Genomic DNA, 26,936 nt, shown 5'->3' with positions numbered 1-26,936 from the left:
AATAAGAGGAAGGGAAGAGAGAGGCCATGCACACACTAGTCCTGAGAAGGCTGGAGGCAAGGATAGTCGCCTGTGATAAAGAGACACTGCACAACCACAAAAAGACAGACAAATCCTAAGCACGCATAGGTGTAACAACAGACTAAAAATACATAGAGCAAAAACTGACACAACCAAAAGGTAAAAAGAGACACAATTACAGCTGGAGATTTCAACTCTCCCCTCTGAGTAACTGACTGATAAGGCCTGAAGACTCCAGCGATGCAAACACCACCCAAACCAACCTGAACTGACACTTACAAAGTACTCCACTAACAACAGCAGAGCACAGACGGAGACACTGTGCTAGACCTGGCAGTGGAGACAAACAAGTCTCACCAGGCCTAGGACTGAAACGGAATCACAGAGCATGCTCTCTGACCACAACAGAATCAGAAACGAGAGCACTAAAGAGACCTAAAACCACCCACCACCAAACATATGGGAAGTAAAGCACAAGCTTCTAGATAACCCACTGACAAAACGAGAATCCGCAAGTAAAACAAAATAGTTTAGAGAATGAAGAAAACCACACATATAAAAATGTGTACAGTGCAGCTAAAGCACTACTATAGGAATTATCTTTAAATGTTTATATTAAAATGTAGAAAGATGTAAAAGAACTATTGTTCTACCTAAACTAGAAAGGAGAGAAAAATAAATTCAAAATAAATAGAAAAAGAAATAAAAACAGAAGAAATTTTATAGAAAATAATTGGAGAAATCAGTAAAAAATCAAAAGCAGGTTTTTTAGAAGATTAATAAAGTTGATAAACAAGACAACAAAGGGAAGAAGAAAAGACAGAAACGACTAAGAGCAGGAACAAGAGCGGACACCTCCACAGCTCATACACACACTAAAAGGATAATAGAGAAATATGAGGACACCAATAAAGCCCAAATTTAAATAAAATTGACAAATTCCTTAAAGATCACAAAATTAGACAGAAATGCTAAATACCGCACATGTACACTAAAGAAATTACATTCATAAGTAAAACCTTCCCACTAGGAAAACTCCAGGCCCAAATGGCTTTACTAGTGACTCTGATATCAAAGATTTAAGGACAAAGCAATACTAATAATACAACCTGTTTCACAAAATAAAGGGGAGACAATACCTCCCAACTCGTATTTGACACCAGTATTATCCTGACACCAAAACAATAAAATCACATTACAAAAATGTTCACTTACGAGAACACTGGATCCCTAGATCTTTATATACATAAAACATTCTTGAAACTCATTAAGACAAATTAAAAACTGGGCAAAGTATCTGAACAAACACCTAACAAGATACATAGAAACATCTTTAGTCATTAGGGAAATGCAAATTAAAACCATGAGCTACCTCTACACATCCACTCAAACGGCTAAAACCAAAAGACTGACGATACCAAGTGCTGACAGAACGTGGAACGCTGGAATTCTCTTGTCTTCCTAGTGGGAGTCTAAAATGGCACAGTCACTTTGGAAAACCCTTGGACAGTTTCTTCTAAAGTTAAATACATACTTGTCATGTGAGCCAGCAACTCACTCCTAAGTATTTACTCAAAGAAATAAAAATGTATCTGCACATAAAGACCACACACAAAGGTTCCCAGCAGCTCTATGCATAACAGGCAGAACCAGAAACAACCCAAGTGCCCGTCCACAGGTGAACAGACAGACTGCAGCGGACTTGCGCAGACAGACTGCAGTGTACTCGTGCAGCGGAATTCCACCAAGTGTAAAGAGAACCAAGCTACTGACAGACGCAACGACATCAGTCAACTTCAAAACCACTGTGGTCAGCGAAAGACAAAAAAGACTGCATACCACATGACTCCATCTTCAAAACTAGTCTCTAGTGAAGAAAGCAGATCAGTGGTTATCTGGGCCAGGTGGGGGCAGGAAGGAACTCTTTTTAGGTGATGGACGTGGTGCCTTTTCTGTGAATGTTAAACACATGTAACCACTTGTCAAACTCAAGGAACTGGGTCCATTTATTGCATACAAATCAGGTTTTGGCAAAGCTGGGGGCTTTTTCGGTAAAAGACTCAAGCTATTGACTTCTTTAAAAAACAAAATTATTTTAAATATTATTATTTAAATAATTATAAACATTATTTAAAATTTATTTAAAAAATAAAGAGTCCAGGACTTCCTAGGTGGCGCAGTGGTAAAGAATCCGCCTGCCAATGCAGGGGACGTGGGTTCGAGCCCTGCCCTGGAAAGATTCCACATGCCACGGAGCAACTAAGCCCATGCGCCACAACTACTGAGCCTGTGCTCTAGAGCCCATGAGCCACAACTACTGAGCCCATGTGCCACAACTACTGAAGCCCACGCACCTAGGGCCTGTGCTCCACAACAAGAGAAGCCACTACAATGAGGAGGCTGCGCACCACAATGAAGAGCAGGCCCCGCTTGCAGCAACTAGAGAAAGCCCGTGTGCAACAACAAAGACCCAATGCAGCCAATAAATAAATAAAATAAATTAATTAATTAAAAAATAAAAATTAAAAAAAAAAGAGTCCAGCAAGACGGTTTATGGTAAAACTCCAGAGCCGCTGGGACACAGAAGCGACCAGCCAGTCGCACTCACACAGGAAGGGAGGCTGGGGGACGGCTCGGTGGCACCCCATCCCAGGGAGGGCCCCTTCCCCACAGAAGGAGAGGCTGTTCCCGGAGGAAGGGGGCGGCGTGGGAATGGGGAGCCTCGGCCTCTCTGCGCAGCGTCGGGGGTGCCCTGCAGGGACGTGCTCCCCACACGCTGCACCGGCGCACAGAGGAGCAGTGGGGCCGCCCAGCGCGACGCCGAAGAGTCTCCGAACGCCTCAGGCGATGGGTGTGCAGAAGGCTGCCCGCAGCCACCCAGACTGCGGCAGGACGGTCTCCGGAGGCGACGGCACCCCGCAGGGGCACTCAGAGGCCACCTGGGGAGCCCGGCCTGCGATTCCAGAGATGCTGGCGGGGATGGGGGTGCCCCGACACAGAGCCACACGCGAGAAGGCAGAGACCCCAGGGGAAGACCCCCCCAGGAGAAAGCGGGCCAGGGCGCGTGCGGCGCGCTCACACCCGCCTCCCGTGTGCGCACGTGGCCACGGTCCCGGGGACACGGAACCCAGGAAGAGCATTCCCAAGAGACTTCAGATCCCGTTACACACCGAAGGTCGACGCTGAAGAGAAGACTCGCTCCCCAGAGCCCCAGGGCCGTTACACGTGCAGCCACTCTCGGTGGAGAGAAAACCCCTCCGCGTGAGGAAGGAGCGAGGCCTCCAGGCCCCGCGCGCAGCCGGTCAGGCGCCCGAGCGCACAGCAGAGAGGCCGGGAGCGGCCGGCGCCCAGGCCCCGGGGAGCTCCGGTTTCCCGCGGGGCAGGGACGGCAGGGCGCAGAGGGCCTCCGCAGGCACAGCAGGGCGGGCACGGCGGCTGCCGCGAGGGCACGCGGGGGACCCGCTCGCCTGGGGCGCGGCCCTCCCAACGCGCGGGACGCAGGCTCACGCAGACGCGCCGGAAATCGCGACACCGGCGCGCGCGCGACAGAAACGTGCACGCTGGGCAAGGGGAAGCAGGGAGCCAGGCGGCGGCGCCCCACGGCGGAAGCGCCAGGACGCGCCCGGAAGGGCCGCCGCGGTGCTGCTGGGCCGGCCGCCCAGTCCCAGGCCCGGAAGTGCTGCGCGGGACGCGGGAGCAGCCGGCCGCGGGGCCTCCCGGCGCCGCACACACCCGGCCAAACGAGCCCCTCGGCCGGAGGCGGACACACAGCCAGACTCACACTCCGCCTTCGACTTCGACTGCAATGGTACCAGCAAATGAAGAAATAGAAGTAAAAGGTGCTCATGAAACTGGGACATTTGTAGAGACATGGATGGACCCAGAGACTGTCCCACACAGTGAAGTGAGAAAGAGAAAAACAAATATCGTATATTAACACATACGCGTGGAATCTAGAAAAATGGTACACATCAGCCGGTTTGCAAGGCAGAAATAGAGACGCGGATGTAGAGAACAAACATATGGACGCCAAGTGGGGAAAGTGGGGAGGGTTGGGGGGAATGAATTGGGAGATTGGGATACCAAATTGTACACTCTAAATATATGCAGTTTGTTATAAAAAATAAAAAAAGTAAAAAAAAATAAAAAAATAAAGTAAAAGCTGCTATTTTCCACCTTTTGACGTGACAAGCATTTTTTTTCCCAAATAGTATCCATTTATTAATCTTTTTCTAAAGCTCTTTATTGGAATATATTTGCTTTACACTCTTGTACCAGTTTTTTTTTTTTAATAACATCCAATACATGAGGCGACACGGAGAAAAGCACCTACACAGACGAACCACATGAGAAAAATGGCGCCATCTTTACAGTCAGAAATTTGGCAGAAACTCAAAGAGGCTTCAGAAATGAACCTCAGCTTAATCACAGCCACTGCCCACCAGGAACACGTGAGCAGAAGTCACCAAGCTGCTGAGGGAGGCAGCCGCTAAGAGCAGGGAGGGGCAGCCGGCCCTGATGGCCGAGACCACGGCGGGTAGGCGGCTCGGGACAGCCCGCGCCACGCTCACCGCATCTCCCCAAATGCCTGCGAGTCCCCAACTGTGCCTTTAGGTCTGTGTGTTTCACCCAAATAGATAAAAACTACCAGAACTTACTACACTTTATGACAAAACACTGCACTTACAGCGGGCAAGGCCATGGGGAATTTTCACTCCGCTCTGTTTGCATGTCTGTGTTTTCTAAATTTCTATGATACAACCATGTCATTTCTTTGGTAAGAGGGGAAAATCCATAAAAGTTGTTAAAGGAAAAGGAAGAGAAACTCTGAACTTGTGGCCATAGGCAGGGAGCCCGGGCCCAGATCACAGGACGGCCCCCAGCAACCCAGTCTCCCATGGAAGCACCACTCCTGAACGTTGTTTTTAACCTAACTCCTGCGGGACACTTCCCACACTTACCGCTACGCGAAGCCAGGGGCCAGTCCAAGGAGGGGCCGCCACCTAGAGGCAACCTTGCAGGCACTGGCCAGCGGCCGCGCCCCAACCAGGACCGGAGGTTCCGCCTGAGTCCGAGGAATGCCCTCACCTCACTGCAGGGTCAGGGGGTGAAAGCAGGCTGCTCGTGCACTTGACGCCCCAGACCCGCACAAGGGAGGAAACCAAGTAAAGGGCAGGGCGACATCACGGCCCAACCCTCGTCACCATGAGGAAGAGGCCCTCCAGGGGCGCAGCACGCAGACTGCCAGGCTCCGCCGTGTCCTTCAGCCAATCCCACGGCCACGGACTTCTGCCTCACCTCTGATAAAGCCCTTACGTGACAGCGAATCCATGTGCGAACTACACAGTGAAATAACTCCAGATGTCCTGCAGAGAATACAACTCTGCAAGGAGCTGCCCAACCTCCCATTTCCTCTGCTTCATCAGCAAAGTGTCCCTAATCAAATACCTTTTAGCAAATGAGGAGGCTTAATAACCAAAAGGCTTTGGTAAGGAAATCCTATAATCACACGCTAAAAAAAAAATGAACGTTCTTTAATGCCTCTAAAAGTGAGATCTCCGTGAATGCACATAGGTGCTTGAGAAGAAAATAAGAGGAATTTATTACCTTGAACCTCCAACACACCTGCCCTCTCTACAGCCTGTGCGGCTCCCTCTGCACACCCAGGGGGGCACCTGCCTGTCAGAACCACAGTGGACATGCTTCTGGGGCCCTTGCTGGGCCTGGGTCTCAGCAGGGCACAAAGGAGGGGGCGCCCTCGGGGGGAAGAGGACCCGCCTGTTCAAGCTGCTCACCCCTGGCCCTGGCAGGGCCCCCAGCGCTCGCTCACCTTGTTGACCCAGAAGACCATGGCGTCCTCGAGGTCGTACGGAAGCTCTTTGGAGGCACTGAACGTGGAGAAGCGCTTGACGCTGGCCACCACCTTCTCAATGCTGATCATCTCCACGGTGTAGGCCATCATGAGGGCGTCCACCATCGCCATGTGGGCACTCTGGGGCAGACGCAGCAGTTAGTCGCCCAGACCTGCCTCTCCGCCCAGGGTCAACGTGGAGACCCACCCCAGACCCACAGCTGAACACACCCATCGTCTGTCTTCCTCTCCAAAGGAGGCGCTCGGATCTCTACCTGCGTGTGACCCCTCCTCAGGGTCGGGCCAGCTCGGCCCCTCTTCCTCATCTCTGATGACCGCATGAGAGCCTGGGGCTTCCCTACTGCTCAGCCGTGGGAAAAGGTACAAGGGGCTGAGAGACGTGCCCGAGGGGCCCTGCGCACTGATTTCACGCCAGGCCTTAGAGCCCTTTCTTCCCAGAACCGATAACGTCCTCTCGACCCACAACATACATCCACAAAGGCAAGAGTGAAAAACCACAGAACGCAGATCACCCCAGAATGGCCTGAGCTAAAGCCACAGGGGAGGTGCCAGGGCAGCTCAGCCTGGAGCGGCCTGGGAAAGTCACACTGGTGGAAGGGCTTTCCAAGAAAGACAGGGAGGGGACGCTCAGGGAGGAAAGGTGTATTTATTTCTTTATTTATACGTGCAACAGCCAAACAGAGTGGGCTCAACACTTCTCTGTCACAACGTCTGCAAAAAGTTTGCTCCCCATGAGAAAAAGCCAAGAGGAAGCGGCTCGCTCCCCCTTTTCCAAATCAGCCACTGGCCTGAAGAGAGAAGGCGGTCTCAGGCCCAGAAGTTTCTGCCCTGAAGTTTCCGTGTGACTCTGCTGCACTGTGGGGGGACAGTGGCAGCCCAGCAGCCGCCCCGCCCCTCCGTCCAGGCCACTCACCATCTTTATGGGTGCGTGGCTGAGGTCGGGCTCCATCACAGGGGTGTCATCACTCTCCATCACGTAAATCCCTTTCCGGGACAGGGCCTGGATAACAGACTGGTGTCCCTGCAGGGCAGCCACCTGGTCCCCCCTGAGGATGAGGCTGCAGACGCGGCAGTACAGCTCACTGGACAGCAGGAGCCTGATGACTGGAGGCTTGATGTGCTCCTGCTCGTACTGGTCGATGTAGAAGGGATCCCTGAGGTCCTCGGGGATGTCATCTGCACGGGCAAGAGATCACCACGTGAGCACGGCGGCACCTCCACACTGCAGGCGTGGCTCAGGGCCGACGACACCCAGACGATGGACAGAGGTGCTGTGAACAACGCCGTGGGCGACCCCGGCCGCTCAGCAGGCCCACCTCCCCTCCACCAGCAGAGGCGAGTGAGCCACGCGCAGCATGGGGCACGGTCACCACCCGACCTCCCAGAGCATCTCTCCTGGCAGGAGAGCGAGGAGCAGGATGGGAGCCAGAGGGGGCTCGTGGGCGAAGGGAGGCCGGAAAGTGGTCAGGCCAGGACCACGCACTGCCAGGTCACATCGAGCACCAGCCCTGGGGAGGGAACCAGCGGCAACCCGCCTGCTGTCAAACCAGAGGCAACCACGAGGCCACATGCCAGGTCTTTAGAGGAAAGCGCCAGGCCTGCCACTGCTGTGACGACCAGGCTGGAACCACAGCCATGAGCCTCTGCCCACCTTTGGACCAGGTGACACAAAACTATGTGAGCCACCAAGCGTCCCCTCAATCCCATCAAATCAAGACTTCTGTCCCTACGTAACAAATGAGTTAACTGAGGCACAGAGAAAGTCGGCAACATGCCCAAGGCCATGAGAGTCAGAAACCAACTATGAACCCGGTGTGATCCACGGCATCTACACGGCCCCCCATGCACACACCAGCCACGTATGCATGGCTTCCCAGGTGGCTGCAACAGTGTCCCCGCCCACTGTCCCTCACGCTTGCTCTGCAAGCTGTCAACCACTGTCCCCCCAAAGGGGGCTCTGCAGTCCAGCCCAGGTGCACCTCGTTTTGCTGTGCTCTGCAGACGCTGCGTTGTTTACAGATTGAAGGTCGGGGGGCCCTGAGTCCAAGAAGTCTCTGAGCACCATTTTTCCAACAGCATTTGCTCACTTGCAATTTTCAAACTCTGCATTACTATTATATTTGCTAAGGTGACCTGTGGTCTATTGTAACTGGCATTTTGTAGCAAGAGTGTTTTCACAAAGCCGCACTGTCTTTCAGACGTAACGCGGCTGCGCACCTGATGGCCTACAGGCCAGCAAAAACAACGTCCAGACGCTCCAGGAAACCGAACCTTTGGAGCCACTGGCTTGGCTGTGCGTCTGGGGCTGAGCCCAAGTGCCTGGCCTCACTTGCCCCGGTGGCGCCCACGCTCAGGCCGCATCTCGTGGACAGCACCATCGCGCACACAGTGACCCTGCCTGGGGGCAGTGATGGTAGAGACCCAGCACACAGGGGCCTGACCCTTCTCCACTGGCGGGGAGCAGTGGAGGACCCGCGCCAGGAATACGGCAGGACCTGGCCACAGCCCTGCAATGCCACCCGCCTACATGTCCCACGGCTGCTGGGAAGTGAGCCTGGGAGGGAGGCAGGGACCCCTCCGGGGACAGCACTGGGACCCTCCCCTCCCTGCTCAGCCTCTGGCTCACTCGCCCCCTTATCTCCCGACACTGCCCAGGGGACCTCGGTCTGCGTCCACGACAGACGGGAGGACACATGTGGGCGTCACCTCCAAACACACAGCCCAACTGACCACTTCCTGTCTGGAGCTGCATCGGGAGAGCTGGGGGGACGGCGGCCTGAGGTTACTGACCTGGGGACACAGGTGTGAGGGATGGTTGTCTGAGGGACACTGTCATTCACCAGAAACATCAGGAGTGAAAGCAAGCACGGTTCTGCCACTTGCCACACAGATCTAGGCTCAGGCCTCTGAAGTGGGCCCTGCTGGAAAGGCCACAAGGAGGATTAGAGGATGTGGACAAGACTGTAGGTAAAATGGCGTTGGCGCTCAATACAGAAGAGGGAACAAGGTGGCAGCAGTCGGGGGAACAGAGGATCAGAGCTCCAGGTCTCGTAAGGCAGGACGGCACGCAGGCTGAGAGCAGCACCTGAGCACGTCGGCCGGGCCTTGACCAGGTATGCCTCTCACCAGGCCGCTCAGAGCCCCGGCCTCAAGTGCCAATCACGGACGCTACAAAGGCCCACCTTGGGGTGGGGGGCGAGGATTAAATGAAAACACGCATGTAAGTCACAGTGCCGGGAGGGGAGCCTGGAGTACAGCAAAGCTCACGTGCGTATTAGCTGTCAAGTTCACTATCAATCAGGAGGAAAAGGCTGCCGAGGAGGCATGCTTCCTGCTGCTGTCCCTCACGCTCTGTCCCACCCTGTCAACCAAGGCCATGCCGCTCACCCGGGGCCGGGCAACGGAGACGGGGCGGCACACGGGGGCGAGGACCCCCAGGCAGGCGCCCACCCCAACCTGAGAAGAACCAAGACTGCGAGCCCCCGCGGCACAGCAGGACAGTGAGCCCCAACCACTGAGAGCTTCGCGAACACAGCGTGTCCAGCACCAGCCCAGACCCACTCAGTGCAAACATCCGGTGGCTCCCAGACACCAGCATCCGCACCACGGACTGAGAATCACCACTGGAGGCTCCGAAGGCAGCTGACGGTCTCCACCGAGAGGTCACTTACGTGCTCTGGTCTTGGGAACAAGCACTCACAGAGGTCTTCTAATTCTGGACCCCCGCCTGCACCCCACCCTCCCCTGGAGATGCCACACAGAGGAGAAAGAAAACAGCCGGCAGCCGGCCCCACGGGCAGAGCCCAGTGCCTCTCCTCCCCTACACCACGCGAACCCCGGTAACAAAACCAGCTCCCAGCGGTAGCGGGTAGGTGGGGCACCACAGGCTCTTTCCCTCCGTTGCTGAGACAGGCTGAGTTGCGGGAAACACACAGGCTTGGCTTCCAGTCAAAAAGCCAGGAAGGGAGGCCCCTGGGAACCCCCAGAGACGGGGTGGGGGTCACAGAGAAGAGGGGTGGATAAGGACTCCTAGACCTGTGTACACCGGCCTGCACGACCCCAAGTGGCTCATGTGTGACACCCACTGGAACCAGCACAGCACGACACTGAGAGCAGGCGGACCGGAATGGCCCCACAAAGGCTTTGAAGAGAAACCAACACGGAACCACGGCCCACAGGTGGCAGGTCAGCAGGACTTGCCATCTCAACCTGAGTCGATGACCCGTGTTTAAAAAATCAACATTCTCTGGATTTCAACAAGACCCAGAGTCACACACATAAGAGTCAGAATGTCCAAGAACAGTCCAAATAGTCCACAGAGAAAACAGGGAGGAAAACCTACAACTATCGGGGAAAAGGCAATCAATAGACCCCAACCCACAATGACCCCAAAGTCAAAGTACTCTGAGAAAGACATTAGCGGCATATACAACCATGCTCTCAAAAGGAAGGGTAAACATTTTTTAAGTAAACAAAAATACTAACACAAAACTCTAAGAAACCCCAGGGAAAGCAAAGTCCCAGGGTGGCGGGAAACCAAAGACCGGAGCAGAAGAGGGCCGGGCACTGGGGGCAAGGGCCTGCAGGAACCTCACAGCGCTGCCCGTGTCCCTCCCCGGCCCACCTGTCCACCACGAGAACAGCAGCGCCGGCCGCCACTGGGACACGTGGAAGCCAGCTGGGGGGAGAGCCGCCTGCCCACCCTAGCACCCCTCCTCTTGCTCTCCTCCAGCACAGAGCCTCGTACAGTTCTCCCCCAGGACAGGGCCCGGGGAGGGGCAGACTTCCCCAGGGGCAAGAAGATTTAGCGGGAAGGGGACCCCTGGGAAGGGCTAAGCACGAACTCTAACACCAGGGTCTCTCCGGTCTGAGGCAAAACCCTCTCGGTGCACACCTCAACGACTCACCAGGAAGGCACCCCAGGTCAGCCATACCGCACACAGCTCACACCCAGGGATTCCAACACAGGTGCACGAGAACGCACCCAGCGTAAAGGAGACACAAACTGAATAACCTACATGTGGCAAGATTCGTGATTAACCAGATGGTCAAATAAACAGAGCAAGTCTCTTCGAAGCCCAACACGGAGAGGAGCTCTTCCCACGACAGTGGATGGCACATCAGGTCATTCCTCCCCCCGCAGACAACTACACAGGCAGGACAAACAGAGCCAACACCCTGGAGGCTGGGGCGGGCCGACAAGATGCGGAAGGGTCAGCAGGCCACAGAGAAGACTGCCGTCCAGAGAGCCCAGCACCCTGACACCACCCCTCACCCGAGGCCGTGCTCTGGCCTTTCTCGCAGGAGGATCGCGCTGCTCCTGGGGAGGCAGTGCAGAGGGTAAGCTGCAGGTCTGACACCTGCCAAGTTACAAGGACAAGATCTGGACTCTAGGGCCTGCCAAAGGGAGCAAGGAGCCTGGAAACCCCACACACTCCGGCTGGGAACCGCAAAAGCAGTGCCTGAGAGGAGTGAACCTGAGGTAAAGCAGCCCCGGAAGCACTGCAGAGCAGTTCAGAAGCACCCCAACCCGGGAACTGGAGCGGGGGGACGGTGGACTGCTAGTGTCTGGAAGCAAATGTAACTGCTCCCAGAGAAAGGTAACATCTTAGACCTTATAAGATTCTTAGTCTTTTAAATACCTTATACATCAGGTGCAAGTGAAAAATATGCTGATAAGCAAAACAAGTCATCCTGAACCGAAGCCAGCAGACACAACCACCAACAGAAGCAGGCGCACAAGCCTGTGCTGTGGCCAAGGTGAGGCCAGTCCACTATGCCATCTCCACTGACCACGACTAAAACTCTGGACACCTGGGGGTTCCGATTGTAAACAAGAGCAGGCAGCCCGGGGGAGGAGCTGGCTTTGCCCCGAGACCAGCCCAGGCAAGCACCACGCAGCAGGCACAAAGGACCAGAAAAAGAGCCCTGCAAGTGGAGGGGGAGTCCTGGGCTTCCCCCTTGCCCTCTTCCAGCCTGCCCCGGTCCCAGAACAGCACTTACAGCACAAGCAGCCAGAATGCTGCCCAGGGGAACCAGCAGAGAGGCCTCTGTGGCCTGGGGAGCCTGAGCGGTGCCTGCTCTTCTTTCCCCCCTTCTCACCATGTTGCCCCAATGGTGGCCCCAGTCGTGCAGAACTGCACGGCCACAGTGCAGGCAGCTAAAGAGAGAAGCCCTGGGGACTTCCCTGGTGGTGCAGTGGTTAAGAATCCGCTTACCAATGCAGGGGACATGGGTTCAATCCCTGGGCCAGGAAGATCCCACATGCCGTAGAGCAACTAAGTCCGTGCGCCAACTACTGAGCCTGCGTGCCACAACTACTGAGGCCACATGCCACAACTACTGAAGCCCGCACACCTAGAGCCCATGTTCCACAAGAGCAGCCCCCACTCCCCGCAACTAGAGAAAACCCACATGCAGCAACTAAGACCCAATGCAGCCAAAATTAAAATTAATTAATTAAAAAAAAATATATATATATATATAAAAAAGACATTCAAAAAAAAAAAAACAAAACAGCAAAGTCCAGTCTCTCTAGCTGAGGGGAAAGAAGAGGGGCCCCTTGAACCTAGATTGTGTAGAAAGACTGCAAGAAAGGACAGAGCCTGAAAGGGGACCCGTCATTCCACATGTGAGCCACAAAACTCTGAGCTGCACACGTGCACGACGGACCCAAAGAGCTGAACTGACCCTGCAACCGCTGGCCACAAATGGCAGAACAGACTTCTGGTCTGAACCTAACGGGCTTTGCTGCCACCAGCTGCTAAAGAAACCACCAAAAAACACCAACATCATCCAAAAGATTTTATGTCCCGGATACAGTCCATAATTACTCAACACACAAGACTGGAGAGCCTGTTCTCTCAGGAAAAGTTCTCAGAGGAAAAGACAGTCAACAGACGCTAACCCGGAGATGACCCAGGCGTCAGAATTACCGGAGACTTTAAAGCATCTATTATAACAGGCTTCATGAAGCCCTCTTGAAACAAATGGAAAGACAGAAATCATTAACAGAGAAATAAAAACTATTTAAAAAAAAAAAGAAAAACCTTCAGAACTGCAAAATACAGTATCAACAACAAATTCAAAGCAGGATTCAAAAGATGAACAAAACAGAAGCAGACTCACACGTACAGAGAACAAACTAGTGGTTACCAGTGGGGGAGGGGGGCAGCATAAGGGCGGGGGAGTGGGAGGTAAATCAACTGGGTGTAAGATAGGCTCAAGGATGTATCGTACAACCCAGGGAATACAGCCAATATTTTGTAAAAACTGTAAATGGAAAGCAACCTTTAAAAATTGTGTTAAAAAAATTAAAAATTAAGTTAAATACAAAAGACGAACACAGCAACAGAGAAAAGAGTCAGTGAACTTGAAGACAGATAACAGAAATAACCTCTCTGAAGAGCAAAGAGAAGATCGAGGGAATGAAAAGCAGAGCCTAAGGAAGCTGTGGGACAACATCAAAAGACCTCGTAATTATGCTGCTGCAGAGGGAGACTGGTGCAGAAAAAGCATTTGAGTAAATAAGGCCCAGAATCTCCTCATATTTGGTAAGAAACTAATTTACAGGCTTAGGAAGCCCAGTAAACCCAAACAGAACCAACTTGAAGAAAACCATGCCCACATACTTCATAATCAAACTGCTGAAAACCAAAGATGAAGTAACGGGCCCTCAGGTCCCCTAACTGGAGGTATCAGCGAGACTTTCAACGACTATGCTTAAAACAATGAAAGGAAAAAAGATAAGACTAAGAAATTTGGCAGAAAAGTGGAAATTATTTTTTAAAAAGAGAGAGAGAAAAGAACTTGGCATATTAGAAAAAAACCAAGTAGAAATTCCAGAACAGAAAAACACAGTAACCAAACTTAATTTACACACTGAGTTGCTGAAAAGCACATTACACACAGAGGAGAGGAAACACAGCAGAGAAGGTAAATGACAAACACTGCCAAGCCTCACAGGAGTGTGACTGGAGACCCAGAAAGAAAGGAGAAAATATGGGGCAGAAACAGTATTTCAATGCAAAATGGACACCAAGTTTCCAATACTTGTATAATTTATGCAGAAAGAAAGAAAGGAAGAAGGGAGGGAGGGAGGGAGGGAGGGAAGGAAGGAAGGAAGGAAGGAAGGAAGGAAGGAAGGAAGGAAGGAAGGAAGGGAGGGGAAGAAAAAAATATCTACACACCAAAGAACATCACAGTAATACTGATAAAATCCAAAGACAAAGGAAAAACGTTTAAAGCAGCCAGAAGGAGTTTCTGGTCAGGACAAGACGGCACACACTAGTCCCTCCCTGCTCCTCTCTACCAGGCACAACTGTAGAGCCCGGAAATAACTCGAAGGATAACCAACAGAGAACTCTGAAAGGTGGAGGGGAAGGCAAGTGGCTTTGGGACCCCAGACTGGCAAAGCATAGCAACAGGGTGCCTCACCACCCCCCACCCAACAAAAGGTGACCCAGGCCTAGTACTTCCTGACCCCCAGCCTAGAAACAGAAGGCAAGCTAAGCAGATGGAAGGGGAGCCCCACCTACGACACCAGGTTAGCCTGGAAGAATCAGCAACGGACTGATAGGAAGCTCCACACCTACCTCCACAAGGCACCCAACCTGGAAGGGCTCTCCTTCCCCATCAGGACTAAGACACCCCCCTTGTCACCCTGCACCAGAGGAGTCCGGCAGTGGGACCCCCCCATGACAAGCAGCCCAGGACACACTCTCTATCCCCCAGAGGCACAAGGGAGCCTGCCATACAGCACCCAGCCTGGAAGCTCCTCGTCCTGTGGGCAGAGTCCCATGCCACCCAGAGGCACCAGGCAATCCGGCCCCAGGAAGCTCCTCTGCTTCCTCAAGCAGCACCAGCAGGGACAGCAGGAACCCCAGAGGCACCAGACACACCAAGCCCAACAAAGCGGCACCACAAAGGCTCTGAACATCAGACTGCCACTGGAACTACAGTCCACAGAGTGGGCCAGGACCTGCGTGCTGAACCTAGGCAGGGAGACTGCCTACCATGATAAAAAAGAAAACTTAAGTAGCACCCAGAGTCACCCAACATAACAGCCAAAACAACAGGGAAGCAATCAAAGATCGCCTATCATACCCAGAAGCTAGAAAATCCTGACTTAATGAGAAAAGAGAATCAAGTGACACCAACACCAAGATGCTGGAATCATGTGACAAAGGACTTTAAAACAACTATCAAAAAGTTGACTCTACAAGCAATCACAAATTCTCTTAAAACAAATGAAAATTGAAAAAAAGAAATTTCAGCAAAGGAGTTACAAAAAGAACCAAATACAGAACTGAAAAACAGAGTAACAGACTTTAAAACTCACTAAACAGTCTTAATTATAAAGTGGAGATGACAGAGGACAGAATCCGTGGACCTGAGGACAGATAAATGGAACTGTAGGGTTGTAAAGTCTTCTTGGCCCCAGAAAAGAAACTGAGCAAGGCTGAAACAATATTTAAGGAAATAATGGCTGAAAACTTCCCAAATATGGCAAAAGATATTAAACCACAAATTTCAAGAAACTGAATGAACCCCAAATAGGATAAACCCAAAGAAATCCATGCCAACACACAGCATAGTCAAACTTATGAAAACTCAAGTCAGTGAAAATATTTTGGAGCAGCTGGAAAGAAAGAACACATTAGGGAAAAGGGAACACCAACCTGACTGACAGTGGGTTTCTCCTCTGAGCCATGGAGGCCAGAGGGAAGTGGCACACACAACAAGGGCTTGAGGAAAAGAACTGTCAGATCCCGTATCTGGAGAAACTATTCTTAAGGAATGAAGGAGAAATAAAGACATTCTCAGACAAAAGAAAACTTAGGGAAAAAAAACTGTCTCCAGCAAACCTTAAAAGAACGGCTAAAGGAAATTCTCCAAATATAAAGAAAATGATTTAAAAAAAAGGAATCTTGGAGAATCAGGAAGAAAAAATAATGTAAAGAAATGGGTGATACGTGTAAATACAATAGATTATCCTCCTCGTGAGTTTTCTAAATTATATCTGATGACAAACAAAATCTATAACACCTTTAGGTTCTCAGACAACGGTAGTACTTAAAAGTGGGGAGAGCAAAGGAATGTAAATGGAAAAAAAGCTTCCACACCTCACTCAAAATGGTAAAACAATACCTGTCAACTGCTGGAAGTCACATATGTATACTATAACACCCAGAGCAACCACTAGGATAGCTGTACAGATATACCCCAATAATGATATAAATAAATCAAGGTGGAATCCTAAAAAAGAGCCAAGTAATCCACAAGAAGCCCCCCCCAAAAAAACACACAAACAAAACAAGGAACAACAGAAAGAAAACAGAATAAATTAATAAAATGTCAGACTTAAGACACAGCAACAATTACATTAACTGTAAATACTCTAAATACACCAAGTGAAAGACAGAGATTGGCAGAGTGAATTAAGAAACCCGACACAACTAAATGTTGTTTACAGGAAACTTACTTCAAATTCAACAATATAGGTAGGTTGAAAGTAAAGGGATAGAAAAAGCTATACCAGGCAAACACAGTTTAAAGAAAAAACAAACAGGAATAGCTATATTAATATCTGATAAAGTAGGAAGAAAATTACTAGAGACAAAGTGGGACATTACCTAATAGTGAAAAAGTCAATCCACCGAGAAGACTTTACAACCTAAATGTGTGTGCACCGAACTACAGAGCCTCAGAACTCAGTAAATAAAAAGACAGACCTGTAAAGAGAAATAGACACTTCAAGCATAGTTAGCGACTTAAACATCCCCTATACAGAATTGCTAGACATAAAATCAACAAGGAAAGAGACCTGAACAACACAACCAATGCCTACAGAACATTCACTAAAACAGACCTTATCCTGGGCCATCGAGCAAACCTTAATAAGTTTAAAAGAAGAGAAATCACACAGAGCATTCTATCTTACCAAAACTGAATCAGACTAGAAATAACAACTGAAACACAAAACAGGAAAATCTCAACAATAGGAAACCACACTTCTAAATAATTCATGAATCAAATAGGAAGTATCAATGCAAATAAAGAGAAATACACAGAAATGAACAAAAATACAACATATCAACATACCTGGGATGCAGCTATGGCAGTACCGTGTGGAAAATTTATAGCACTAAATAAATGCTTACACTAGAAAAGAGGATAGATCTCAAATCAATAATCTAAGCTCCTACATCAAGAAACTAGAAAAAGAAGGGCAAAATAAACAAACCCAAAGCAAGCAGCAGGGAGGCAGATGTGGCTATAAAAGGGAAACAGTTCAGAAGTCCTTGTGGGAACAGAGTGTTCAGTATCTAATTATACAATGTCAATATCCCCATTGTGATATTATATTATGGTTTTGCAAGAAGTCACCACTGGGGAAACCTGGTAAAGGGTGCCCAAGACCTCTTCTGCATGATCTCTTACAACCGCATGTTAGTATACAATTATCTCAAAAATAGAACTTTTTTTTTAATCGGCCGAAGATCTGAAAAGACACTCCACAGAAAAAAGATTCAACTGGCCAATAAGCACATTAAAAAAAAAAAAAAACCCCTCATCATCATTACTCAGCAGGGAAATGCATACCAAAACCACAGTAGGATATCACAGAAGGGCTACTATTTAAAAGACTGACAATGCTGTGTGCTGGCAAGGATACAGAGCAACTGCAGCTCTCAGGCCACACTTCCTGGTGGAAATAAGAAGTGGCACACCCACTCTAGAAACACACGTACACACCCCAGTAACCCCAGGCCCAGGTATTCACCAAAGACAAATGAAGACACATGCCCACACAGCCCTGAATATTCATGAATGTTCACAGCACCTTTATTCATAGTAGACAAAACTGGAAGCAATGCAAGTGTCCATCAACAATGAAATGAACCAGTAAAATGTGGGTAACCAAACAAGGTCTATAAACATGGATGAATCCCTAAAGTATTACAGAGAGTAAAGGAAGCCAGACAAAGAATACCTGATATATGACTAGAGGCATGTGAAACTCCAGAAGGACCAACCTAATCTACAGTGACGGGGGCAGATCAGTGAAGCTCTGGGAGGGGACTGACTGCAGGGACTCAAGGGAACCCTTGGAGGTGACGAAAATGTCCTACCCTGATTGTGGCCCTGTGCACAGGGGTGTATACATGTGTTTAAACTCATAAAACTATACTCTTAAAAATGTGTGCATTTTATTGTATATAAAGTATATCTCAATGAAGTTGGTTTTCTCAAAGTTCCAAATATAAATGAAATTCTTCACTGTATACCCAACAACGGGCATTAACCCACCTTACAGACTTTTCTAAAAAACCAAGGTTTAATACAGCTCTTCCCTCCTGAGAAACCTACAATGGCCCCCCAACTTATACACAACAACAAAAAAAAACCCCAATTTATCAGCCATTCAAGGCATTCCAAGATCTGGCCCTAGGCGTTCTTTCCAATCTACATTCATCTGACATTCATTTCAACTCTGCAGCAGCTAAACTCACATTCCATCCCAACTAGAGCACTAGCCCTTCCCTCACTTAGCTTGGAGGATGCAGCACTCTCCCTGCCCTCCCTGTTCTGGCTTCCTGTTCCCTTACCTTCACCTGGTTCTTACCCACCTGAGCCACACACTGCTTTACTTTCTAGAATGGAATATTCCAGATCCCCTCAGGGGAATTTCTCGTCCTCCCTCACCTGTTCTGCCAGAGCGCCTGCTCCTCTCAGGCACTAGCCTCCCTGGCCTCACATCACAGGTCTGCGTGTGCCGGCCACAGCCGGCACTGTGTGAGCCCTGAAAAGCACCCCAAGGACCCCACAGGTCACAACATAACGTTCAGCTGAACTGATTCAAGTTTACTTTTGCCTAAGTGAGCTTGAAGTAACTGGAGGACAGTGACTGAGGGATATTTAAGTGAACTAGTTAGCATGAACAGTAAGAAAGAGAGGGCCAGGCAAGGGCACAGGAAAGAAATCAGAAATAGAAATAAAACTCAAAGATTGTCTCTCTCTATGTGACAACAAAGCCATGAAAGCAGAAGAGTTCTAGGGCCTCGACTATAAATATTCCCATCAAGGGGGCCATAGGCTCCAGGCGGCCTCCCAGCTGACCCCTCCCCTGCTTACCCACTTTCCCGCCACGTCACCATCAGCCCAACCCGCAAGGACTCTGCCTTCCTAACAACTGCTGGCTCAACCTGCCTTTCTAACTCCCACTGCAGACCAACTGGCCGAGCCCTCGGTACTCCAAGCCAAAGCGACATCAGCTCTGCTACAGACTTAATGTGTGTGTCCCCCCAAATTCACATGATGAAACCTAACCCCCAAGGAGAAGGGATTAGGAGATGAGTTAGATTTAGTATTTTAATAGTCTTTAAATTATCGCCATTTTGGGGAGGCGATTAGGTCACGAGGGTGGAGCCCTCGTGAAGGGGATCTGAGCCCGTATAATGAGCTCTCTCAACCCGTCTGCCGCGAGGGCACAGCAAGAAGACGGCCGTCCACAGGTCAGGAGGCAGGCTCTCCCACATACCAAATCTACCGGCACCTGGCTCTTCAACTTCCACTCTCCAGAATCATGAGAAATAGATGCCTGTTGTTCTTAAGCCACCCAGTCTATGACATCTCACTGTAGTGGCCCGAACGGACTAAGACAAGCTCCTGGACATCCCACTGACTACAGCCTCTGCCCACTCCCACCTGCTGGAAGAGTCCTGCCAGGCCATCTCCCATCCCCTCACCCCACACAGAAACTCTCCCAGGCACACATCATGAGAGAAACCCCTGGCCAGCTGGGGACACCGCGAACAATCTGGCCCACACCATTCTCCAAACTAATCACCTACTATTTTGGTCCACAAATCCTCTGTCACAACAAGGTTAATCGACTCAGGGCCCACGAACACTTCTTCCTCTGCGCGGAACCTGCCAGATGCCCTCCCTTCTACTCTTGGGGGGGTCCCCAAATATTAGCCATCCTTCAAAGCCTATCTCCCTACAAAGTCTCCCCAAGCAGCCCTCCCACAGCGACCACTGCCCCCTGCAGCCCAGGCACTCTGGTCCCCACCTGCCCACCTGTCCGTCCACATTCTCCCTCAGGACAGCTCCAGTACTAATGTCAAGCTGTCATTTTTCAGCCCTGGCATTACTTCATTTTCCTTTGTGTATGTCAATAGATCACGCAAATTTCAAGCAACTAAGGAGATAACATCACACAACTGCCCCCTGTGCTGCCTGTAGTGCAAAACACGGGCCTGCACATGACAGCTATGAGATGATGACTGGCTGAATGAACGTAAAACTGGCTCCATCCTGGTCACCTTCAGATTAGATGAAAAATGATAGCAATCTGAGTTGTTCAACAGTTCGAGTAGGAAGTAAAAAAGGAGGCTGGTACACATAAACGGTGATACAGCCACCAAAAAAATCAGTAGCAGGAGAAGCCTATGCGCTACTGGAGGATAAATGTAACACAAAGACAAGAGCAAGGGCTTTCCATGAGACTACTTACACACGTTTAACATCCTGAAACACAGCAGTGGCCGGCCCTTTTGAGGGCCACTCAGATTCAAAGGATTAGGACACTGTGAACTTACAGATTTACATTCTTTGGTAGCACTCTGTGAGCACTGCCTCTGTCCTACAGACATGGCATTAAACAGGACAACCACCAGAGACACCAGGCGGTTCTCAGCACACCCAAGCAGAAGGATGGTCAGGCTATGACGTCACCACACCTGACCCCACAAGTGCCTAGTCCCGCTGAGCAGACACACCGGGGCTGCTCTGTAACCTCCCAACTCGGTGGCACCCAAATCCCTTGCTGAAAACAAAACACTTTTATTAAAATATAAAATATAAAATCTAACTCAAAAACCAATAACCTGAGCAAATCATCATATTAAAAAAGCTTGCCAACATGCTTATGAAGGTGGGCTTCCCCACTGAGCCTCAAGCGGCCTCTGTTCCCCTGCAAGCCCAGGGGTGAGAGCAGCCAACTGCACTTTCAGTTCTGGGGCCTGGGGAGGAGTGCTGAGCAGGGCTCCCTTTTAGCCAGATGCTGGACTATGAAGGAAGGTGTGACCCCCTGGAGTTGACAACCAAGGGATTTTGCTCCTAACGTCAACTAAGCAGCAGAGAGCCCAAGCTGTCCTGGAGGTCTAAGTACGAGACACCCCCGTCAGTGGCTGCACAGACTCCCATCCCACAACGCTGTCTTCAAATCAGCAGTTTAATTAACAAGATTGTGAGAGGACAAGAGTGGCAAGCCCTCACCAACAGTGGGCTCTGGACAGCCCTGCAGCCCCTCTCAATCCCAGCTGGCTGCCAGTAAAAAGGGAAGGGTAACCCTGGTGGCCCCTAGTTTAGGGCAGCTCAGCTCGTGGTGAGTTGTGACTTGGCCTCCAGGGCTCCTCAGAAGGCGAAATCACCACCCTGAGATACACAGCAACACATTTGCAAACAGCCGAGCGCCTTCTAGTACTTTCCCTGGGTCACTTTTTGAATACTGTCCTTGGGAGATAACAAACGCTATTACTCCTCCATTGTTCCTGAAACCAAGGCCCTAAATAGCTTTAAGTTTCCTAAGGTCATGCACTAAAATCACAAGCCAGGAATGCAGGAGCTCCAGTCCAGCACCCTATTCTGTAAAATAAACTTCAAGTCACCCCTCTAAACTTCACCAATTCATTACAACTTTCACCCCAAAGAACATCACGAAAATATTCCAGCTAAACAGGTTCTACTCCTTCTAACAGACACTTTTAAGTGAATAACTTTCAACATGTCCGATACATTATTTCTGAAGAAATAATTAAAACACTGTCAATGGAACAAGAGTTACCCCAAAAAAGGAGGAGAAGAATCTAAAAATAAAAGCACAAGCCGGCCCACAGTTCTTGGCTGCAGTACCAGATGAAGAAAACGGGAGGAAACGTTTCTGCTTAACCATATGCCACCCCCAGGCCTGGCCAAGGGGGAGCTCTCCTGAGCCTCCCCACTTGCTACAAATGGCAGACGGTGGCCCCAGGGACACCAAGAGAGTCCCAAAAGGCAAATGCCAAACAAGGCAGCCTCAGAGCACCTCGCCCTAGAGTGTCCGCATGCTTTCAGTTCCTATACAAACAGTGTGGGGTTTTGTTTAGCTACTTAATGAACAATTGTGCAACAAGTAAAGATTTAAGCCACTTTCACCATCACCCCCCCAAAAGCTGATTTACAGTTAAAGCATGCAGAATGAAACGACCATGTCTAATTAACTGAAAACTAAGCTGGAGACTAACAAGGAGATGTCTAAAAGATGAAACAGAGAACAGGCCTCTAGATTAGGAAGAGTTTCGGGGGAAAAGCTCTGCATTATCCTAACAAAATCCCCTCCCCACCCTGTCTCCTGAGGCTCAACACCCCACGCTGAGTAGCAGAGAACCTCCCACCCAGGCTGTGACCCCCACACCAACTACAAGAAGAAATCACTTCAGCTGAGCCCAGGTGCATCTGAGATCACCCAAATCTGTCAATTTAAAGAGCAGCTCTCACCTAGAAAAAAAAAATACACCTGCTTGCCTTCCTGAAGCAAGGTATAGGGTGGAAAAGCATTCTCACTTTGCAAAAACGAACAGAAAGCAGACCCTCTGAGATCAGTGGTTGACGAGCACACCACAGCCCAGGGACGGCGACACACAACCCAGCCGTGGGACCTCAGGCGGCCTCCAGTCTCCTGCAGCTCCTGCGCTGGCTCCTTCTATAAATACACACCTTCAGTCATTTCAAACGTTCAAAGCCAATTTTAATATCAGCTTTTGAGTTAATCATCTGAAGAGTCAACAGGTATTAAAGAGTGATTTGGTACTGGAAATAAAACCAGACTAATCCAATACTGACACTGAGAGAGAGGCATATTTACTGCCAAATAGCTGACAAATCCCACACTGAATGCCAAAGCTAAATGCACCAAGATAAAAATGCATTCACTGAGCTTAAGAAATTGGAAAGCAAACAACGAGAGGGCTTCTTAAAAGCATTTGTGTCTATACAGCGTTCAGTACCAGAACCTTAATCACCTCCACATGCAAAAATCTTAAAAATACACACAGGAGTGAAACTTTGCACGTGCGCCCCAAGAGCCATGCCCAAGAACGCCCTGTGCTTGAGAGCGGAGAATTGGAAGCCAGCCAGCGCCCGGGGAGGTGAGCAGGCGTCCCGTGAAATACTACACAGCAGTGGAAAAGCAAGGAGGGGACGATGGAAGGAAGGTAGGAAGAACCCAGGAACCTGATGAGAACAAAGCAGTCACCATGGCAGGTGCGAAAACAGGCAGAACTAAACCATAAGTTTAGCGATGCAAACACACGTGCCGAAATATAAAGAAAGGCAAACCAACCGCCAACACAAGGGTGGAGTTGGGTCGGTCTCGCCCTTTTCCTTACACTGACCGCTCAATACCTGAGCGGCCGGCCGCTCTGGGACCACTGTCATTGTCCCTCACTCTAAACCTCCACACGTGCTATTTATCAACTCCGTATGTCCCCAGAATCAGTTTCCCCACCACGCCACGCGGACACGGAATAAAGCTCGGCGAAAGTATCACCAACAACCGTAAGGCTGAAAACGACTAAGTAAAGGGGGAAACTGCTCGCACGCTGCGCAGCTACCTGCAACTGGGGCGCCGCGTGTCATCCTCGGGGCCTGCGGGGCGCGCGGATCCACCCACCGGCACAGGCCAGTCCCCCGGGGAGCGCCTGTCCCCGGGACATGCCCGCTCAGCAAGTTTTCAGAACCGGTCAACCAGACTCTTCCCCGAAAGGCTTCCCGCTCCCCTCCGGTCTCGCCCTACACACAGGAACGTTTCCCGCAGAACAAAGGCAATTTTTACACAAATGCTTCAGAGGAAAAGAAAGATGACCTGGCAGTCGCCGTTCCGCACCTGGAACGAAGCACCTAAAACGAACCGAAGGACGCCTCGGGGACCCAGCAGCCGGGAGAATCGCTCGGGCCGCAGCCGCCCGAGAGCTGGCAGGCGGGGCGCCTCCACCCACCGAGCGCTCGGGGGCCCGACCGGCGGCGAGCGCGCCCGGTGCCTCCGCACAGGAGCCAGGCGGGGGTCTCGGGCGGCTGAGGCGCTGCCCGCCTACGGCAATTCTCGGGGAACGCCGCGCCTGCCGTCGGGGCAGGGCCCACAAGGGCCGCGCTCGGGGCTGTCCGCCCCGCACTGCCGCGCGCCCCGCGCCCGCAGCGGAGGGGCCGCCCCTGCGCGACCCCCGCCCCCCGGCCGCCCTGAGCGACCCCCGCCCCCCGGCCGCCCTGAGCGACCCCCGCCCCCCGCCGGCCCTAAGCGACCCCCGCCCCCGCCGGCCCTAAGCGACCCCCGCCCCCGGCCGCCCCTGCGCGACCCCCGCCCCCGCCGGCCCTATGCGACCCCCGCCCCCCGCCGGCCCTGAGCGACCCCCGCCCCCGCCGGCCCTGAGCGACCCCCCCACACACCGGCCCTGAGCGACCCCCGCCCCCGGCCGCCCCTGCGCGACCCCCGCCCCCGCCGGCCCTAAGCGACCCCCGCCCCCGGCCGCCCCTGCGCGACCCCCGCCCCCGCCGGCCCTATGCGACCCCCGCCCCCCGCCGGCCCTGAGCGACCCCCGCCCCCCGGCCGGCCCTCGCCCCCGGCCGGCCCTGCGCGGCCCCCGCTCCCCGCCAACCCTGAGAGACCCCCGCCCCCCGCCGGCCCTGCGCGACCCCCGCCCCCGGTCGCCCCTGCGCGACCCCCGCCCCCCGCCGGCCCTGCGCGACCCCCGCCCCCGCCGGCCCTGAGAGACCCCCGCCCCCCGCCGCCCCTGCGCGACCCCCGCCCCCGGCCCACCTCGGCCGTAGGCCTTGGCGCAGATCCACTGCAGGTTGGCGGCGATCTTGGCCCGCGCCGGGTCGTAGCGCTCCAGCGGCACGACGTCCACGGCGCCGTCGGGCGCGGCCTCCATCCTCCTCCAGCCCTCCCCGGCCGGGCCGCCGCCCGCGTCCACCATCTGCGCACAAGAGGGCCGCTGCAGCGCCGGCCGCGCCGGGACAAAGGCGCCGCGCCCCTCGCCGCGCCCGGGACCCGCGTGGGGCCGCCGGGCACCGACCGCCCGCCGCCCGGCCCGCGCGCCCGCCGCCTCACCTCAGAGCCGCCGCCGTCGCCGCCGCCGCGCGTGCTGCTGCTGCATGCTGCGCGGCCGAGCCGGGGCCCGCGGGGCCGGGGGGCGGCGAGCCAGGGGGCGCGGGCCGGGGCCGCGGGCCGGGGGCGGGGGGCGCGTGCGCGGGCCCGGGGCGGGGGCCGGGGGGCGGGGGCGACGGCGGCGGCGGCGGCGGCGGCTGAGGAGGCGGCCAACCGGCGAGAGCGCGCGCACCGCCGAGGCCGGCGCAGGCGCAGTGGGCGCGGCCGGCGGCCCGCGCGCGCCCCTCCCCTTTCCGCAGGCGCAGTGGGCGCCGGCCGGCGCGCGCCCCGCCCCTTTCCGCAGGCGCAGTGTGCGCCGGCCCGCGCGCGCCCCGCCCCCTTTCCGCGGGGGCGCGGGCGCGGGGGCGCGCAGCGCGGGCGGACAGGCCCCGGCGGGTCCCGCAGAGTCTCTTTGTCTGGGCCGCGCCTCCCCCTCCCCGGCGCTGGGTCGTCCGGACCGCGGGCCCCCGGCCGCCGCCGGGCGGGCGGAGCTCCTGTGCAGGCCGACTGCGACCTCGGGAAGCGCTCGGAGCGCGCGAGCCCGCACCTCCGAGCCGCCCTGGGGTCCCTCTCCCGGAGCGCAGCGCGCGGAGCCCGGGGATGCCTGCCCCCGGGGCCCAGAGACACCCCCGCCGCCGCGCCTCCTCCCACAGGGGCTGGGAGCCCGGGGACCCCCTCCCCCCCGGAGAATCCTCCCCGCCCCCGCAGCCCCGGCCGCCGGGGAAAGCCCTCCCTCTGCAGCGCACGGAGCCTGCCGGGCGCACCTGTGCCCGCGGCGCCCCGAGTGCGCGCTGGCCACGGCCTCCGGGCCCGGTCCAGGGAAGGTGGGCTGCCGCGCCCTCGCCCCCGAGTGTCGCCGTAGGGACGGGCCTCAGGCGCATCCTCAGAAGGGGCTGGCTTCGCCCTGGCAAAGTCACTACCAAAGGGCCTGTATTGGGCTAATAACTATACCAACACCGTGAAACCTCCCGTGTAAGTGATGCTTATCTGAAGACCTCACGGCCAAACTAAGAAACGGCTCCTGGCTTCTGTGCCAAACGCCAGGGTGCAGGAACCCAAGGCCTGGAGGACAGCAGGAAGAAACTGTTTCCTATGAGTAAGGGGCCCTGGGAGGAAGGCCACAGCGGCTTCCAGCCTGCAGGGGTTTTGAAGGTGCTACCAACCTCCACTTCACCCAGCATCCTAGGCCAGAGAGAAGACCCAGGTTATGAAGTAACGTAAGCTCAGAGGACCCAGCCATCCATCCTTCCACAACCGCTTACTCCTGCGCAGGCGTGAGCGTCACCGTGGCCCACAGAAGTGAACAAAACACAAGGCCCTGCCCACCCCACCGGCCCCTGGGAGCTGAGGTCTAGCAGAGAATGTGACTGTGTGTGTAGGACGTGAGGCAGTGAAAGGGTAGTGGGGTCTGGGGGCAGGCAGGCCGGGAAAGCTGTAAGGGGGCATTTGAGCAAAGACCTGCAGGAAGGTAGGGGCAAGCAGGAGCGCAGCTGGGGTCTGGGCAGGCGTGCACAGCGGGCACAGGCACCCTGAGACAGGAGTGCCTGGTGTATAAGAAATGGGGAGGCAATGAATCCAGAACCCAGGGTCCAGAGACACTGGTAGGGAGGGGTGTGGGGCTGAGGGGCTGTGGCAGAGACCGCACAGCAAGAGCCTTGACCTGCTCTCTGAGTGAGAGGGGAAGCCGCGGAGGAACATTGAACACAGGGAGGAGGGATGTGACTGACCCTTTAGAGGGGTCATTCTGGTTCCTGGGTGAAGAATAGGTGGGAGGAAGGAAGACCACCCCCTGACAGGTGGGGTGTGGAGTTCATAGAGAAGGGCTGGAGGGCGACTCCAAGGGTTTTTATTGAT

The 26,936-nt window shown here is 53.3% G+C and overlaps 1 protein-coding gene across 5 annotated transcripts in view; it reads right to left on the bottom strand.

Annotated features, from left to right (window-relative positions):
* Positions 1-25,155, bottom strand: part of CAMSAP1 (calmodulin regulated spectrin associated protein 1) — a 60,221-nt gene extending 35,066 nt beyond the window's left edge. For 4 of the 5 annotated variants that reach the window (XM_057720998.1, XM_057720999.1, XM_057721000.1 and 1 more), the window contains exons 1-3: positions 24,753-25,033; positions 6,807-7,069; positions 5,852-6,013 (exon numbers count right to left, since the gene is read on the bottom strand). In XM_057720998.1, the coding sequence (XP_057576981.1) occupies positions 5,852-6,013; positions 6,807-7,069; positions 24,753-24,912 (585 nt within the window). In that variant the 5' untranslated portion in view covers positions 24,913-25,033. The other variant, XM_057720997.1, reaches the window with a different exon arrangement.
* Between the last annotated feature and the right edge of the window lie 1,781 nt (positions 25,156-26,936).

Source organism: Hippopotamus amphibius, chromosome 2, assembly GCF_030028045.1.
Source record: "Hippopotamus amphibius kiboko isolate mHipAmp2 chromosome 2, mHipAmp2.hap2, whole genome shotgun sequence".
NCBI lineage: Eukaryota > Metazoa > Chordata > Mammalia > Artiodactyla > Hippopotamidae > Hippopotamus > Hippopotamus amphibius.
The sequence above is the reverse complement of the archived record's forward strand: the minus strand, read 5'-3'. Positions and strand labels throughout refer to the sequence as shown.